At 45.9% G+C, this 19,754-nt stretch overlaps 1 protein-coding gene across 3 annotated transcripts in view; it reads right to left on the minus strand.

Annotated features, from left to right (window-relative positions):
- The window catches only part of Snx8 (sorting nexin 8), a 48,920-nt gene that overhangs the window by 13,067 nt on the left and 16,099 nt on the right, over positions 1-19,754 (minus strand). For all 3 annotated transcript variants that reach the window (XM_013023540.1, XM_013023541.1, XM_013023542.1), the window contains exons 2-3: positions 7,512-7,702; positions 5,874-5,991 (exon numbers count right to left, since the gene is read on the minus strand). In XM_013023540.1, the coding sequence (XP_012878994.1) occupies positions 5,874-5,991; positions 7,512-7,702 (309 nt within the window). The remainder of the gene's footprint in view (positions 1-5,873; positions 5,992-7,511; positions 7,703-19,754) is intronic.

A 19,754-nucleotide genomic window follows, 5' to 3' on the forward strand; every position in this document is an offset into this window, starting at 1 on the left:
TGGCGCTGTGGCTCAAGTGGTAGAGCGCTAGCCTTGAGCTGAAGAGCTGAGGGACAGCACTCAGGCCCAGAGTTCAGGCCCCACGACCGGACCCCCCCCCCAAAAAAAAAAAGATATAGAAGCCAGAAGCCGGGCACTGGTGGCTCACGCCTGTAATCCTAGCTACTCAGGAGGCTGAGATCTGAGGATCACGGTTCAAAGCCAGCCCAGGCACGAAAGACTGTGAGACTCCTATCTCCAATAAACCACCAGAAAACCAGAAGTGGCGCTGTAGCTAAGTGGTAGAGTGCTCGTCTTGAGTTGAAGAGCTGAGGGACAGCACCCAGGCCCAGAGTTCAAGCTCCACGACCAACCCAAAAAAAAAAAAAGATATAGAAGCCAAATGCCAGTGGCTCACACATATAATTCAAGCTATTCAGGAAGCTGAAATCTAAGGATGTAAGTTGAACAAATCCAGACAAATCCAAGAGACTCTTATCTGCAATTAACCAGCAAAATACTGGAAGTGAGGCGTAGCTTACATGGTAAAGTGTCAGCGTGGAGTGAAAAAGCCAAGCAAATACACAATGCCCTGAGTTCAAGTCCCAGTACCAGCACCAAAAATAAAATAACTTTTTCTAGGTATGTGATGAAATTGGCTATAATCTACAAGCCACAGAATTCATAAGGTCAAAATTTAATGTACAGATACAAAACTAAAACCTTGAAGATGGTCTTCAAATACCATTCTGGCTCTGCCCTTAGTAATACTTGCAAAAATTAGTGTAAAATTTTTTATACTTGATCAATACATTTCTTTGTCAGGCTTTTAACTACCTAGAAAACTGAATCATAACTAAATCAGAGTTCATTTAACTACTTGTCTATATGTAAGTTTTTTAGGTTTTTTGGTCAGTTGTAGGGCTTAAAATTAAACCTCAGGGCCTGAGTGCTGGACACCTGAGCTCTTCTGCTCAAAGCTAGTGTCCTACTACTTTGAGCCACAGCTCCACTTGCTGCTTTCTGGCAGTTAACTGGAGGTAAGAGTCTCACAGACTTTCCTACCTGGAAACTATGATCCTTACATCTTAGCCTCCCGAGTTGCTAGGATCACAGGTTTTAGCCACTAGTACCCAGCTAGAAGTCTTTTGTTGTTGTTGTTTTTGGTTGGTTGTGGGGCTTGAACTCTGGGCCTGGGCTCAGTCCCTGAGCTCTTCAGTTCAATTCAAGAGCTCTACCAATTGAGCCACAGCGCCACTTCCAGTTTTCTGGTGGTTAATTGGAGATGAGTCTCATGGATTTTCCTTGCCTGGACTGGCTTTGAACCATGATCCTCAGATCTCAGCTTCCTGAGTAGCTAGGATTACAGGCATGAGCCACCAGTGCCCAGCTGGAAGTCTTGTTTTTTTTTTTTTTTTGGGTCCAGTCGTGTGGCCTGAACTCTGGGCCTGGGTGCTGTCCCTTAGCTCTTCAGCTCAAGGCTAGCGCTCTACCACTTGAGCCACAGCGCCACTTCCGGCTTTTTGGGCCTCATGCATGCAAGGCAAGCGCTCTACCACTGAGCCACCTTCCCAGCCCCCAGCTGGAAGTCTTGTAAGTGAGTAATTTACAACTGTGGAAAAACAAACTGCTTTAAGTGTTCTTAACTGAATTATTGACCTAAACATAGTTAGAGAGCCAAAGCATGCAAGTTTAGTACAGGTGAAATAAGCAGCTAATGCTACTAATCTACTGTGTCTGACCTAAAGGAGATAAAATGGTCAGTAAAAATTTTTAGCATTTCTGCTGTTGGTAATAAGTATGTTGAAGATAAAAACTCTGCCACTGGGCTGGGCACCAGTGACTCACCCCTGTAATCCTAACTATTCAAGAGGCTGAGATGTGAGGATCATGATTCCAAGCTAGCTCAGGAAGAAAAGTAAGACCCTTATTTCCAGTTAACCATGAAAAAGCCAGAAGTAGAGCTGTGGTTCAAGTGACAGAGCACTAGCCTTGAACAATAAAAAAGCTTGAGGTGAGGCTGGGAAGGTGACTCAGTGGTAGAGCTTTTGCCTTGCATGCATGAGGCCCTGGGTTCGGTTCCTCAGCACCACATAAGCAAAAAGAAAAAAGCCAGAAGTGGCACTGTGGCTCAAGTGGTAGAGTGCTAGCCTTGAGCTGAAGAGCTGAGGGACAGTGCCCAGGCCCAGAGTTCAGGCCCCATGACGGGACCCAAAAAAAAAAAAAGGCTTGAGGGATAGCACCCAGGCCCTGAGTTCAAGCCCTAGGATGAATGGACACACATACACACATACACATACACACACACTACCATTCCATCTGTACAATCCTGCTATTTAAAATCTGGCCTTACATCTACTGGTCTTAATTAAATGAGTGTTACTGTATACATAAGTTGCACTTATACAAGAAATTAAAGAATATTTAGGGCTCTGGAACTGTTCCCTCTGACTTGTAAGAGACAGGGGTCTGTGATGTCTTACTAAGACAAAGATCCTAAATTTTGCTCCAGGAGTAAAACTACAGAAATGGGTATGTGTGACATGTGTGTAATTGACACTAACTGTTGCTGGCTTCTTCATATGTTCAATGTATTCAGGCTCCCTAAGTATAGAAGTCTAGAATGTAAAGCTTAGAGAAAAACTTTACCAAGCAAATATCCCCTCTAACTTAAAACTGTCAGTGATCAAGTCTTTTACTCATGTCAGAAGGACAGTACCTGCTAGTGTAATACTGTCAATCATCATCGTTATCCTAACTTGCAGTGTACAATGGGAGGAAGGACACTGTTCTGTCAATTGCTATAGTGCTTTAAAGAATTTGCCAGCATGACAGTTTTGGCCCTTCTCTGGAGCATTTGCAGATGATCACATTAAAAATGACTCTAGCCAGGCGCTGATGACTCATGTCCGTAATCCTACCTACTCAGGAGGCTGAGATCTGAGGATCCTGGTTGGAAGTCAGCCCAGGTAGGAAAGTCTATGAGACTCTTAACTCCAATTAACCACCAGAAAAACAGAAGTGTCACTGTGGTTCAAAGTAGGAGAGCATTAGCCTTGAGCAAAAGAGCTCAGGCACAGTGCCCATGCCAACAAAAAAATAAAAATAAAAAATTCTTCTTGGGGCTGAGAAGGTAGCTCAGTGGTAGAGCGTTTGCCTTGCATGCATGAGGCCCTGGGTTTGATTCCTCAGCACCACATAAGCAAAAGAAAAAAAAGCTGGAAGTGGCGCCGTGGCTCAAGTGGTAGAGCGCTAGCCTTGAGCTGAAGAGCTGAGGGACAGCGCCCAGGCCCAGAGTTCAGGCCCCATGACCGGAGGCCCCCCCCCAAAAAAAAAATTTCTTCTTGCAAAACTCTAAAGACATGGTCTGCTGACATTCTGCAGGACAGTCTCTAACAAGAGCAACCTGGGCAGAATTTTGAGATGCTAGGACATTTGCTTCTAGGACAATTAGACTTAATGAAATGTCAGGTAAGCCAGCCTTAATTTTTTTATGCTTTCAATTTGTACTGACTCAGATATGCCCTGCCCTGCCCTTCCCTTCCCTTCCTACAGGGAACAAGACCAGATCCTCTGAGAAAAAGCTAATCCCAGCAACAAGGAACTCTGAAGAGCTGCAGAGTGTTTAATTGGCAAAATCTTCAGAAAGCTCTTCAGAGACAGTTTGAGAAAAACTGATCGAATAATAGGGGAAATTGTCAAAATTCACATGGAGTCACTTGTGAAGGCCCTTCCAAAAATAAACAAAGCCCAACAGATTTAAGAGGCTTCTTTATACATACATGGCCATCTGTCTTCAAGCCCTTCCAGGGATTCCACTGACAAAAAGCAAACTGCTATCTTTTGGCAAAGGCCTCCTATACAATGTATTTCATTGGGCGTCCTGATCTTCTTTCTTTTCTTCTTTCTCTTTCTTTCTTTCCTTCTTTCTTTCTTTCTTTTTCTTTTTTTCTTTCTTTTTCTTGTCAGTTATGTCAGTTATGGGGCTTTGAACTGGGCACTGTTCCTCAGCTCTTCTGCTCAAGGCTAGTGATTTACCACTTGGAGCCACAACACCACTTCTGATTTTCTACTGGTTAGTCAGAGATAAAGAGTCTCACAGACTTTCCTGCCCAGGCTGGCTTTGAATCGCCATCTACAGATCTCAGCCTCCTGAGTAGGTAGGATTACAGGCAAGAAAAGCCCAGCAGTCCTGACTTTTTTCCTCTATGTTCTGCTTTATAATAGTGTTTCTAGTTTTAGGCTTTTTTTTTTTTTTTGGGTCCAGTCGTGGGGCCTGAACTCTGGGCCTGGGCGCTGTCCCTTAGCTCTTCAACTCAAGGCTAGCGCTCTACCACTTGAGCCACAGCGCCACTCTGGCTTTTTTTCTTTTGCTTATGTGGTGCTGAGGAATCGAACCCAGGGCCTCAGGCATGCAAGGCAAGCGCTCTACCACTGAGCCACCTTCCCAGCCCCGGCTTTTTTTTTTTTTTTTTGGTCAGTTGTAGGGCTTGAACTCTGGGCCTGGGCACTGTTCCTCAGTTCTTCAGCTCAAGGCAAGCACTCTACTACTTGAGCCAGAGCACCACTTCCAGTTTTCTGGTGGTTTACTGGAGATAAGAGTTTCACAGACTTTCCTGCCCGGCTTGGCTTTGAACCATGATCCTCAGATCTCAGCCTCCTGAGTAACTAGGATTACAGGCGTAAGCCACCAGCACCCAGCTTAGTTTTAGGCTTAAACAAGTACTTTTTTTTTTTTTTTTTGTCGGTCGTGGGGCTTGAACTCTGGGCCTGGGCACTGTCCTTCAGCTCTTCAGCTCAAGGCGAGCGCTCTACCACTTGAGCTACAGCGCCACTTCCGGTTTTCTGGTGGTTTATTGGAGATAGGAGTCTCACGGTCTCTCCTGCCTGGGCTGGCTTTGAACTGCGATCCTCAGATCTCAGCCTCCTGAGTAGCTAGGATTACAGGCGTGAGCCACCAGCGCCCAGCTACAAGTACTTTTTACTTACATTCCAGCTCTTTGTCTTACCATGGAAGCCTAATTCCCTCAAGACTGAAAAAGCTTCAAACTCAATTGGGGGTGAGGGAGAGTATAAAAGACTGCCAAAAAGCTGCTTTTTCTAGGCCTGCAAATTAACTAAGAACTGGACACCCAGCCCCCAACTTGGGATCTGTGCTCTTTGATCTGAGCTGTTCCCTGCCGCAGTCACTTTACTTGAGCTCCAGGAAGAACAGGAGTTACAGATAAGTATCTTGTGACAGAAGACCAGCTGCCCCTTCCACAGAAAAGGCCTTCTTATCTAAAACAGAACAGCCAAAAGTTCAGCAGACCAACCACCAGGCAACTTGTTCCAGTTCCCAGTTCAGTTCTAAAGAGCTAACAACTTCTCCAGAGATAAAGACTGAGTTGCTGGTCAACCAGGCCACACTCTGACCTGGAACTGCATTAACTCTCTCATTCCTTTCTCACCCCATCCCCAATGTTCCTTATTTATGAAGCCAATGTCTATATGCTGAACATGTACTAAAGTGCTATCTTCCCATGGCTGCCTTGGAGTAAATCTTTCTCTGCCCTTCTCCATGTCTGGTATATGAGGATAAGTATCTGGACCTAACATGGCACTCCTGGACTTTAGGCCTGGGTCTAAAAACCTGGTTTCAAGCACTCCCTGCATCTCAAGTTATCCTGCCAAAAGGAACCACTGGACCAAGGATGCTAAAAGCCAGTCCCCCCCCTTTCGTCATAGGATGGCTAGAGGTTTATGTCTACCAAGGCCTTTTGACCAACCTATACTGACTGTAAGGCAGGAGCACTGGAAAGATTAGAGTCCACAATGAGATATAACAGCCCTCCTCCAGGAGAAAGGCTCAATTCTGCCCTCTCCACCCCACCAGGGAGCTTGCACCACCTCACCTCCCAGCATTCTCTTGGGTGGAAGGGCTGGCACCATGCGGTATGGGAACTTGTGGAGCAGCATTTCATGGAACACCACGAAGTCATTGTAACGTCTATACACAGAGGACTTGAAGCGCTACAAAATGAGAGTTCAGTGATCAGACTACACATCAGAAACCAAGAGTTCATCACCCTCTTTCGTTCTCCCACCATGCAACAGAAACCACAGAAACAACACCCCAATTCCTCATCCTTGCGCTGCAGGCCTTTACCAAAAATAAAAATCCTCTAATGCTTTCATATATGAAACATAGTTTTTAAAGTGTGAATAGCTCTTTGTCTTGATAAGACATTTTTCCTTTCTATTTTTCTGTACTGGGGATTAAACTTGGGGACTCACACTTGCTAGAGAGGTGCTCTACTACTTAAGCTATACCCCTGACCCTTTTGCTTTTAATTTCTCAAAGAGGGTCTCAAGCTTTAGATTAGGCTGGCCTCAACTGCAACCTTCTCTGGCAGTGCGGCTCAAGTGGTATCTAGCAAACACAAGTCAAAGGCCTTGAGTTCACACCCCAGTACCACAAATAAATGAATTAGTTAATTAAACAAAGTACCAATTGACTACATAAAACCTACATCTCCATGTGTGCTCAGGATATCCACTCCACCCCTGCCTACATCTTGCAGACTCATACAGACAAGTAGCAAGAAGGACACAGACAGAGGAAAACTGCTATAACACTGCCACTGGCTCTAGTGAGTAGGTGGACATCCACTCTCAGGTGCCTGGGCAGAAGGCCTTCATCATGGGACTCCATCTATTTAAGGGACCAAAGCTCAAAAAGCCTGGAAGAGTCAGGTATGGTGGTGCATTCTTGTAATCCCAGTACTTGGGAAGCAGAGGTAGGAAGATCATGAGCTCCAGACCCAGACTATCTCAAAATAAACAAAAAGTATGGATGAAAGTCCAGAAGCTAGCTACTAGAGTTAAGTGGCAGCTTCCTGCAATGAGGCCCTCCTGTCCTGGGGGAAAAAAGGCTTTCTGCACCAGCCACAGCTATAGCCACAGAGTGAGCACATAGTAATCAAGCCACGGTGAGAGCTTCCTTGTCCCTGAAGTGCTCCAGAGGCAGCGGTTCTGCCTTCACCTCCAGCCTTTCTCCCAGCAGAAGGTAGTGCAGCCCCAGGCTGCGAGACTCACTGCAGCCTGCCATGACAAGACATCTGCTCACTTTTGTCCTGGGACCAGATGTCCAAAAGCCTTTTTCCCAAGAACTCTTGGTAGCACCAGGATTGCCTTCCCCTCCATTCCCCTTCTCAGGGGTGTGGCTCCACATTGACCTTGCAAACCCAGGGCTCCTTGGGGGGGTGGGGGGGGAGGGAGAAGGTGGGCCTAACAACCTCCAACTAAGAGGAAAGAACAAAAGTCCCTCCAAACCCATCCTAAGTGAACCAAGATGCTGAAAGGCCAAACTGCCCATGCCAGGTAGAGCACGGCGCCTGCTGCCTCGGTGCTGCATCTATCAGGCTCTGACACTGGGTGCCCCCACAGCAGGAAGCTAAAGGGGAACCTGTTGAGCCTGCGCAATGTCTGCCCTCCCTGCCACTCTGGCCTGGAACTGTCCCAAGCTCCCCCTCCACACAGCTCCCAGGTACCTGGCTGGAAACCTCATACTCCACATGCTTGAGGAAGAGGCCCTTCTTCTCGGGGATGAGCTCCACCTGCACAGTATCACGGGCCAGCAGCTCCTGCAGGCTGTAGGACAGCAGCAGCGGGTTCCCCTGGGGCCGCTGCATTCGACTGGAATCGGAGAGCCTGTGCTCAATGTCCTGGGGCATTGGCAGGCCTGTGGGAGAGAGAAGGTGAACACCCAATAGGGCCAGTTGCTCAGTTCATGGGGCCTCCCAGCAGCCCTGCTGACTCAACTCGTGGACTCTGGCCATGGCACGTGGCTAGAACCACCCCCATCAAGACATTACCTTGCCCACTCTGTGGAGCCAGCACTGAGATGCACATTGATCTCCCCCAAAGAATCACTATGAGGAGGTATCACCCACTTGCCCATTAGTGAAAACAAACAGAACACAACTCAAGCGTGAGGGAGCCACTGAAGAAGGGGCAAAGGCTTACAGAGATGTTATACCAAAGATGTGCAAAAAACCACTGGCCCACACTAGTAATCCTTGAGGGTATGGAGGATGCTGAGAAGGGAGATCATAGTTCCAGGGCAGCCCAGACAAAAAGTTAGTAAGACTCCATCTCAACCAATAATAAGCTGGGTGTGGCAGCACACATCTCTCATCCTGGCTATATAAATTCATACAAAGGGGAACTGAGGTTCCAGGCTAGCCCCAGGCATAAAGGGGAGACCCTATCTCCAAAATAACAAAAGCAAAAGGTGCTGGGGATATAGCTCAAGTGGTAAAGCAACCAGTCTGGCAACCCTGAGTTCAAATCCCAGTACTTCCAAAGGAGGGGGGAAAAAAAGGTACTAATGCCAATAGCATATAAAAAGATGCCCAACGCCAATAACCACCAGGGAAATACAAACTGTAACCACAGGAAGACATCACAAAGTAATGATCTTAATAAAAAATAAAAAAATGTTTAAAAGTTAATCACAAGGCAGACATCAGTAGCTCATGCTTATAATCCTAGCTAGTCAGGAGGCTGAGATCCAGAGGATTGGCATTAAAAGCCAGCTCTGAGAGAAAAGTCCATGAGATTCCAGCAACAAAATAATCAGCAAGATACCAGACTGGGGTGTGGCTCAAATGGTAGAACACCAGCCAATTAAGCATGAGACCCTGAGTTCCAGCTTCAATACACCCCCCCCCACACACACACACACGTTGGCCAGATAAGAAAATTCCATACATTTGCAGTGGCTATATCCACAAAACTAGGGCAGATCCTCTGAACAAGGTACAAAGCTACCTTATAATGCAACAGTTCTACTGCTAGAAAGATGCCCAACAAAAATGAAAACATATATGTACTGAAGAGACAAGAGTTGAGCTGGGCACTGGTGGCTCACACCTGTAATCCTTATACTCAGGAGTCTGAGATCTGAGGATCAAGGTTCAAAGCCAGCCCAAACAGGAAAGTCTATAAGGCTCCTATCACCAATTAACCACCAGAAAGCTGGAAGTAGTGCTGTGGTTTAATGTGGCAGAGTGCTAACTTTGATCAAAAGAAGTTCAGGGACTGTGCCCAGGCCCTGAGTTCAAGCACCAGGACTGGCAAAAAAAAAAAAAGCAAAAGACATGGAGGCATGTCTAGAGTAGGCACAAGGCCCTGATATAATCCCCAATATCAAAAAAAAAAAAGGATTTTCCAAGACAGCATGTGAGCTCAGTAATGATTATCAAATGACCACATATTGGTGAACAACTTGAACTTTGATCACATGAGCATCTAAAAGATGCAACTCAAAAAACACATTGTAGCCAGATACTGGTGCTCACAGCTGTAATCCTAGCTACTCAGGAACTAAGATTGAGGATCACAGTTTGAAGCCAGCTCAAGCAGGAAAGTCCATGAAACTCTTGTTTCTAAAAAACCTCTAGAAAACCAGAAGTAGAGCTGTGGCTCAAAGTGGTAGAGAACTAGCCTTGAGAGAAAAACCTGAGGGACAGTGCCTAGGTCCTGAGTTCAAGCCCCACAACCAACCAAAAAAACAAAAAACAAAAACAACACATTTTGCTCTAACCCTGACCACTCTCCAGCTTGCCCACAACCCTCTGTGGAAGTTTCACTCACTGGAAGGGATGAATCCAAATACAAATCTACTAGAGTACATACCCATGTTTTAAAACAAATGCTAATTAAGAAAAAGACTTCGAGCCAGGAAGTAGTGGCTGATTCCTATAACCTTAGCTACTCAGGAGGCTGAAATCTGAAGATCATAGTATAAAACCAGTCCAGACAGATATATCCACAAGACTCTTATCACTATTAACCATCAAAAAGCCAAAAGTGGAAGGAAGGGATGACATTGTCCAAAGAGAAATATATACTCATTACCTAACTTATAAAATGGTAACTTCTCTGTACAACAACTTAATAATAAAATTATATATTTTTTTAAAAGCCAGAGGTGGAGGTATGGCCCAAGTGGTAGAGTACCAGCCTTGAGTGAAAAAGCTAAGGATAGTGCCCAGGCCCTGAGTTCAAGCCCCAGTACCAAAAAAAAAAAAGGAAAGAAAAGAAAAGGAGGAATGAGACCCTAAATTCCAAGCATGGCCAAAAAAATAGAAAAAAGGAAAAAGGATCATGTTCACAGACATGGCCATGGTTGAGGTGTGAGTGATGCCTGGAACTAGCAACCCCCCTCCACAAACACATCATGCCCTTCTGCCAACATTGAATGCAATCACAAGGAAGATCTCTGGCATCAGAAAGCTGCAGGATCCCTGCACACGGGCAGCTGCCGTACAGTCCTGCACCAGAGAGCATGGCGTACTCTGTCTTCCTGCAGTGGTTTAGATGCTCTTACCTCACCGTATCAATCAACAGCCTCTTGGGCACCTTCCAAGCTGCTGGAACTCATTACTGAGGACGTCTCATCCAAATCCTCTCTGGCCTATAGGCTCAGTTCAGGGAGTATTTACCAGCCCTGAGCATCTCCAAATTTTCCTTCACATGCTCACAAGGAGTTGGAGTTTCTTCAATCTGTCTTCTTCATGGATTGCTCCCAAATCACAACATGTAATCCTGTAAGTAGCTCTGATTTCCTAACACTATGTAGCGTGGGAGTAGTCCATACCATGTGGACCCAAAGAGGGCTTTGTGATAGACAATGGAGAAACCACACTCAAAGAATAAAGCCAGGGGCTGGGAAGATGGCTCTGTGGTAGAGTGCTTGCCTTGGGTGCATGAGGCCCTGGGTTTGATTCCTCAGCACCATATAAGCAGAAAAAGCCAGAAGTGGCACTGTGGCTCAAGTGGTAGAGTGTTAGCCTTGAGCTAAAGAGCTGAGGGACAGCGCCCAGGCCCAGAGTTCAGGTCCCACAACCGACAAAAAAAAAATAAAGAACAATGCCAGTCCCCGAACTCATAGCATGTACTCACTGATTAGAAATGAAATGTAAACCTAAATGTACAAGTTAAACTACAGAACACTTGGAGGAAAATAGAGGAGAAAATTTTCATGTCTGTGGGTTAGGCCAAGACTTTTCAGACGTAACACCAAAACATAACTAACAAAAGATCAAAGCTGATAAAGTAGACTTGGCCAAAATTAGAAACTGAGCTGGATGTAGTGGCTCATACCCAAAACCCTTAGTTACATAGGAAGTGGAGGTCAGGATGATGAGATCTGGGGCCAGTCAGAGAAAAAAAAGTCTTCAAGACTCCATCTCAACCAATAAAAGCTAGGCATGGTGGTTCACACCTGTTATCCAAACATAAAGAGGAGGATCACAGTTTAGGATAACCCAGGCAAAATGCAAGGGCTTTCAAAAATGCAAGAGCTTTCAAAAAATAACACACACACACACACACACACTCTCTCTCTCTGTCTCTCAGAGTAGCAGGAAAGATCCTTTAAAGGAAAGGGCAAGTGACTGGAGCACAAAATGGGCAAGAAATCATGGGTCTTCCTCAGATATCATGTAACTGAAGCTCAGGGCTGAAAATTCTGACCTCTGATGAGCTCCTCTGACTCAGAGAAGTGAGGGACCAGCAACTACCACACCCCACTTACCCATGAACCGCAATGTCCATTCTGAAAGGACCTATTCGGCTGGGTAAGATAGCTCAAACCTATAATCCTAGCTACTTGGGAAGTAGAGATCAGTTCAAGGTCAGCCCAGGTATAAAAATTTATAAGATTCCCATCTCAACTCATGGCTGGGTGCAGTGGCATGCACTTGTCATTCAGACAACAAAGGAAAGCACAAGTAGGAGAATCACATTACTGGCTGGTCTGGGTCTATAAGCATGATCCTAATAACCTAAGATCCTAAGATAAAAAATAACCAACCCCAAAAAAGGCTGAGGATGTGGCTCAAGTAGTAGAGCACCTGCTTGGCAAGTACAATGCCAAGTTCAAAACTCAGTACTAGCTGATGGCTCACACCTGTAATCCTAGCTACTCAGGAGGCTGATATCTGAGGATCACGGTTTGAAGCCAGCCCAGCAGGAAAGTCCGTGAAACTTTTCTTTCTTTTTTTTTTTTTTTGTCAGTCGTGGGGCCTGAACTCTGGGCCTGGGTGCTGTCCCTTAGCTCTTCAGCTATAGACTAGCGCTCTACCACTAGGGCCTCAGCCCCACTTCTGGCTTTTTTCTGCTTATGTGGTGCTGAGGAATCAAACCCAGGGCCTCAGGCATGCAAGGCAAGTACTCTACCACTGAGCCACCTTCCCAGCGCCCCCCCCCCAGCCCTCCCCTCCTCACTCCCCCACCCCCCACCCTGTGAAACTCTTATCTCCAATAAACACCAGAAAACTGGAAGTGGCTCAGTAGCTCAAGTGATACAGCGCTAGCCAGAAGGACTTGTTGAAAGGCAATTCATCTAGAACCCTCCTCCAGAACTCCCCTGGGCCTCTCACTTTGGAAATGGTCACATGTAAGGAGGCCCAGTGACTTCTTCAGAGTTTAAAAGCAAAACTAGGGCTGGGAAGGTGGCTCAGTGGTAGAGCGCTTGCCTTACGTGCATGAGGCCCTGGGTTCGATTCCTCAGCACTACATAAGCAGAAAAAAAGCTGGAAGTGGTGCAGTGGCTCAAGTGGTAGAGTACTAGCCTTGAGCTGAAGAGCTAAGGGACAGCGCCCAGGCCCAGAGTTCAAGCCCCATGACCAACAAAAAAAAAAAGCAAAACTAGTTGTACCCATTTGGGGGATCTTAGAATAATGGACAAAGTAGGAGTTTAAAATCCCTATAAGAGCCAGGAGCCAATGGCTCACTTCTGTAATCCTAACTGTTCATGAGGCTGAGATCTGAAGATGGTGGTGGGAACCAGCCCAGGCAAAAAGACTCTTATCTTTTATCTTACAAACTACTCAGAAAAAGCAGGAAGTAGAGCTATGGCTCAAAGTCATAGAGCACTAGCCTTGAGCAAAAAGAAGCTCAGGGACAGCGCCCAGGCCCTGAGTTCAAGCCTCAAGACTGGCAAAAAAAAAAAAATATATCCCCATAAGTACCCTTATCTTTAACAAAATTTAATCAATTTGCAGTACTTTTATTGCCTGCTTCTTTCTTTCTTTTGTTTTTGTTTTGTTTTTTTTTGGGTCCGGTCATGGGGCCTGAACTCTGGGCCTGGGCTCTGTCCCTCAGCTCTTCAGCTCAAGGCTAGAGCCCTACCACTTGAGCCACAGCGCCACTTCCGGCTTTTTTTTTCTTTTTGCTTATGTGGTGCTGAGGAATCGAACCCAGGGCCTCTGGCATGCAAGGCAAGCGCTCTACCACTGAGCCACCTTCCCAGCCCTGTTTTTGTTTTTTTTTTAATCTTCCTCTGGCTCAAGTTGGCTGACTCAGAAAGTGACTCAGGTTTTCTAGGGTGCCCTCATGTGGAAAGTGAAAATATGGCAGAATATGTCACAGGATGTATGTCTAAGGCAAGAGTAGAGAGTGGGCATCAGCAACCAAATGGATCCCTCTAGGAGAATGGCCCATAGTCACGGACAGCATTAGTCCTGGGCCACATGGCAGAGTCTATTTAAACAAGCATGTATGGACCTGCAGTAGGATCCACAAGTTCTAGGTCCAGGGCCTTTCATGGCCAGGGACGGGGACAAGCAGGAGTGCCATTACCTACGCACGTGAGGCCAAAGCAGGAACCGGGAGTGTGTCATAGGAAGGGAATGTGAGACAGTTCCTCATTTTCTGCCACATTTTCACTGAATCTGGGGGCCTATTTTTCCATGAAAAGCCAAGGACATCTGATGACTAGATACCCTGACACCCCAAGATGATGTCCCGAACATATTCTAAATGTCTTCGTTAGTTGGGAACTGGGCCCAGACTTCACCAAATTCACACGGTGTTTGTTCTGTGAGCTGTATTTCATGGGTGCACTGAGGCAGTACCCCACAGGCCAGCTAGACAAGTTCCTGCACCAAAGTCCTTACACCCCAGGAAAAGTATCTCCTACGCCAGCACTGTGAAGAGAAGAGCCAGGAGTTTTACCACCACTCAGCAGGGAGGCCATGGATGGGAGCAGCTGGTACTCAGCCTGTTGCTCCCCCGAGGACTGTTGCTCCCCCGAGGAAGCCCATTCCACAGGAGGCACAGATCTGAACCCCTGCAGAACCTTCCAGGAGACACCCTTCTTTCCTAGCACTGCTCAGCTGTACCTACAGGGCCCCACCCCGCTCCCAGTCCCCGATCTGCCTGTGTCAAAGACTAAAGGTGAGCTGGACCCTCGCCACCCTAAGATGAGGAGCTGCACGTACACACAAGTTCCGGAAACACGGGTTCAGTCTCCCTTCGGCCAAACACCAGCACTGAGACAGACACATTCAGCCCCAGGCTAGATTTCCTCATGTCCAAGGTGACATTTCCTACATAAGAAGGCTTCACAAAGGGACACTTTCCACAGCAATAGAGATCCTGACCATTGCTTCTGCTTCTCAAAGGTGCCAGTGCTCAGGGCCTGGTCCTCTTTCCAGCAACCACTAGAACAGCTGGGCCACCTGAGAGTTTTCCAGACCCCAGGAGCAGAAGCCAGCGGGGTACTCCAGTGTCCAGCTGCAAGTCCTCCATCCATAGCTGCACACAACTGCATATGACCTCCAGCACCCCTGGCATGCACCCACCACCAGAAACACTACAGAACTAAAGCCAACAAGCCTCGACAGCCCCACACAACCCAAACCAGGACAGGACCCTGGGTCTGCCTCTGCCTATCATCTCAGGTTTTCCCTCAACATTGTGAACTGGAAAACACATTACACATGAACAAAAGAGGGTATAAAGATACTGTGGGAGGTTCATGGGATAGGGCTGTAGTAGCGTGTACATACAAGGTCCTGAGTTCAATCCTCAGCACTGAAAAATAAAAACACAAAACTACAGGCACTTGAACAAAATTATATTTCAAGCATATGCACCCAGAAACTTCCCTAGTCTGATATCCTCTCCAGGTGGGACCACCTCCCCCCATGAGACATGGCCACCAGCCTAATTCTTATGGCATTTTCTTTGCTTTCCATTCATTCTTTTTTTCTATTAATAAGGTTTTTGTTATTGTGAAAATACCGTACAGAGGGATTACAATTACATGAGCAAGGTAATGAGTATATTTCTTTTTTTTTTTTTTTTTCGGTCGTGGGGCTTGAACTCTGGGCCTGGGCGCTGTCCCTCAGCTCTTTAGCTCAAGTGAGCGCTCTACCACTTGAGCTACAGCGCCACTTCCGGTTTTCTGGTGGTTTATTGGAGATAGGAGTCTCACAGTCTCTCCTGCCCGGGCTGGCTTTGAACCGTGATCCTCAGATCTCAGCCTCCTGAGTAGCTAGGATTACAGGCGTGAGCCACCAGCGCCCGGCTGAGTATATTTCTTATCAAGCATTGTTGCCTCCTCCTTTGTTTCCCCTTACCATCCCTGCCCTCCCAGCTCTCCCCCCCCCTCCATTCACTCTTTTTTTCTTGTGTAAGTCAAACCCAGGGCCTTGAGCATACTAGGTAAGGTTCTACCACAAGCCTTGGTATTTTTGTTTGTTTGTTTGTTTTTTGGGGGGGGGTCCTGTCGTGGGGCCTAATCTCTGGGCCTGGGCACTGACACTCAGCCCTTTAGCTCAAGGCTAGCGTTCTACCACTTGAGCCACAGTGCCACTTCTGGCTTTCTTCTTTTTGCTTATGTGGTGCTGAGGAATCGAACCCAGGGCCTCATGCATACAAAGCAAGCGCTCTACACTTAGCCACCTTCCCAGCCCCAAGCCTTGGTTTTTTGAGTAAGGTTCTCACTATGTAGCCCAGGCTGGTCTCCTACTTAAAATCCTATTGCCCCAGCTACCCAAGGGCTGGAATTAGACATGTACTACCACATCTGGTCCATTTATACTTTTATCACACACTTAAGCATCCTCATACAACAGATCCTCTTTTGGTTGTGCATGAACATTTTAAAAATTGAGATTGCATAAAACATTTTCCTGGTATATAAATGTTTTCAACATCCTCCCTTGGGGTATGATTTATACCAAGCTACAGAACCCAGTATCTCACAAGTCATGTAAGGCTATTTCTCTAGCTTTAAAAAAAACTAATAATTTGTTTACTGAGATTCTTTAATTGTTGTTGCTGTTATGGGGCTGAAACTGAAAGCCTGGGCATTGTCCCTAAGCTTTTTCACTCAAGGCTGACACTCTACCACTCTGAGCCATAGCACCATTTCTGGTTTTCTAGTGGTATTGTAGATAACAGTCTCATGGACTTTCCTGCCTGGACTAGTTTTGAATCTCAATCCTTAGAGCTCAGCCTCCTGAATAGCTAGAATTATAGGCATGAGCCACTGGTGCCTGGCTTGTTTACTGAGATTTTGAATCAACACACACAGCCAATGACAGAGGCGCCTCTAGAAATATGGAACTACTTTGGAGAGATAAAGGAGGGTAGGGAAAAGGAGATGAATCTCATGGACTTTCCTGCCCAGGCTGGCTTTGAACCATGATCCTCAGATCTCAACCTCCTGAGTAGCTAGGATTATAGGCGTGAACCACCAAGGCCTGGCTCAGTTATTTTTTGTTTTTGTTTTGTTGTTTTGTTTTGCAGGGGGAAGGGGGTTAACTGGAGATGAAGTCTCAAAGACTTTTTGGCCTGGGCTAGCTTCAACTTCTATCCTTCAGGTCTCAGCAGACTGAATAGCTAAGATTACAGGCATGAACCACCAGGGCTCTGACATAAATGCAATTTTTTATATTGACTCTATTTCTGGGAAGCATGTCAAGCACACATTTAACTCAACTTTCAGAAAGCAACACTTTCACGGCACAGAGAGTACACTCCTTGCTACTGGGTAATGCAGCTGTTAGAAAACTGCAAACACTACTTAGCAGGCTCAAAAATGTCAAGTGAAAGGAAGACTGGGAAAACATATTGGTGACACAGTGACAGGAACGACACAAAACACACTCACACAGGACCTGAGGAAACACACAGGATGCACTGTGTAAAAGTGAAGGAATAATAGGCACTTTGGCAAAAGGGTTGAACTTGTATCACTGACAACATTTTCTCAGGTACCAATTCACAAGCAACAATAAAACATTACTGGATCTGATTACAACTCAAGACTCCTATCAAACAACACTTCAGCTGGGTGCAGATGGCTCACGACTATAATCTTAGCTACTCAGGAGGCTGAGATCTGAGGATCACAGTTCAAAGCCACCTCAAGCAGGAAATTCCATGAAACTCTTATCTCCAATTAACCACCAGAAAACCAGAAGTGGCACTGTGGCTCAAGTGGAAGAGAGCTTGCCTTGAGCTGAATTGTTCCAGGGCAGTGCCCAGGCCCAGAGTTCAAACCCCATGGCCAAAAAAAAAAAACAAAAAAACACTTCATGAGCACAGACCGGGTATCAGAAGTCTGTTAGAAAATACTATAATTGGGCTGGGGAAGTGGCTTCGTGGTACAGTGCTTGCCTAGCATGCATGAAGCCCTGGGTTCAATTCCTCAGTACCACATAAACAGAAAAAACCAGAAGTGGCAATGTGGCTCAAGTGGTAGAGTGTTAGCCTTAAGAAGCCCAGGGACAGCACTCAGGACTGGCAGAAAGGAAGAAAGAAAAAAAGAAAGAAGAAAAAAGAAAATACTGTAATTATCCACTAAGTGTACAATTCCAAAAACCAAAAGAGCTAAGAGACCCCCACTGAATAATACCAAATGCCTTCCCCAGCTGGTGAACAGAACACCACACAACACAAAGTATAGTTCAGATTCTCTCAGAATTTATCTAGGAGACTCCATGACATTTTATGATCAATATCTGCCCCCCAAACCTTTCCTTTTTGACTGAAATTTGAACTCAGATCCGCATGCTTGCTAGACAAGCATTCTACCATTTGAGCCACACATTCCCAACCCTTTTTGTTCTAGTTATTTTTCAGATAGGTTCATCTGTTTTTGTTCAGGGATGGCCTCTGACTGTGATCTTCCTATCTATGCCTCCCATAGCTTAGATTACAACCATGATCTACCACACCTATCTTGTTCTTTTAGATGCAAGCTTGCTAACTTTTTGCTTGGGCTTGCTTCAACTGTGATTCTCCCAATCTCCACCTCCTACAAAGCTGGGATTATAAGCATCTGGTCCCAAAACACTTTTCACAAAATAATTTTTCCCCTTTAACCAAGAACCATGATTGTGTGTGTGTGTGTGTGTGAGAGAGAGTGTGTGTGTGTGTGTGTGTGTGTGTGTGATATTTTATAAGCAAAATGGGACTTCAGAGTAATGATGCTATTGAGGACACTGGACCCCTTACCTATAGCTTCACAGCTCTGCTCAGGCCCTCTGCTCCTCCCAACATAGCAGGCCCTAGAAAACTGTACCTATCCCCACAATACCACACCCCTGCAGGCTCTGCCCACAACTGCCCACCACCCCAGCACCCAGGATGACAAAACATCTCTTTTGGTGCTGTGTTTTTCTCAGGAAAGAAAAAGTAATACCAAAACAAAATTCCCCTACCGGAACATATAGCTTTTTTACTAACCACAAATGCTGGCAAAATCTTTTCTACATAATAGTGAATCAGTTAGTTCCTCTTTCTCCAAATTGACACATTTTTACCTTGCAAATTGTGCCTGCTTCTGTGTGTAGAAAACATTTAAAGACTAATAAATGAAACTTTTGAAATACTCACTAAAATGTGATACTACTTTTGAAAAGAACAATCAAGTATAATTCTCTTCAAACCCATGAGCCCCATCTTCAAGCAGAATTAGACATGGGATGTAAAGAAAAACAAGTTTCTGCCTGTCAGAAGTTGACGATCGAAAGGTATAAATTGGAAGGACAGGGGTGCATACTCCATGCATACTGTCATTCAAGGTATAATTAATCCCCATAAACTGCATAAATCCCCAGTGACAGCTCAATGAATTGTGACAAATGCACACACCCAGAGAAGGATGAGGACCTGTAAATTAGGGGGGCCAGGAAGAGAAGGCTGGGGCCACTGGAAAGCAGCAAAGGCCTGGGGGCTTGACCAGAGCAGACAGGAGGATGTGCGCATACACACACATGCGCTCACACACACACACACGCGCGCTCACATACACACACACACACACACACACGCACATGCGCTCACACACACACACACACACACACACACACACACACACACAGCCCTGAGACTGGAATGTATGGAATGCTAGCACAGAGGCCAGTTTCTCCAGGATGTGAAAAATGTCCCTATGAGGCAGGTCTAAGACACTGTGACAATTTGCATATTAATGTACCCCCAATCAGATTGGATGATGCAGGCCACACCCACTTGTTGCCACTCTAAGTCATAATCTATCCACACTGGAAGAGAGTCAAGAAACAAATTATTCAGATTTGGGGCACTACTGGGGATGGGACTTCCAGCCTTGTATATGCTAGGTAATCCCCAGCCTTTGGTTTTTGTTTTGAAACAAAGTTTCCTTATGTAATTTAGGTTGGCATCAAACTTGACATCCTCCTGACTCAGCCTCTGAGTTGCTTGGATAACTGACATGTACTTCCATGCCTGGTTCATTCAGATGTTTTTGGTAATAATGATGATTTCAATATGAAATCCGTAAGGAGTTAGCATCCAAAATATAAAACTGCTACAAATCAAAAGAAAAAAAGACAATCTCATAAGAAATGAGCAAAAGATGTGCACACATCCAGTCAGAGAGGCCATTAAGGAAATAGCACAAGAAAACATAACTCAGTGGGGGGGGGGGGGGGGGGGGGGGGGGG

The sequence above is a fragment of the Dipodomys ordii genome, unplaced genomic scaffold (genome assembly GCF_000151885.1).
Source record: "Dipodomys ordii isolate 6190 unplaced genomic scaffold, Dord_2.0 Scaffold68, whole genome shotgun sequence".
In the NCBI taxonomy this organism is placed as follows: domain Eukaryota; kingdom Metazoa; phylum Chordata; class Mammalia; order Rodentia; family Heteromyidae; genus Dipodomys; species Dipodomys ordii.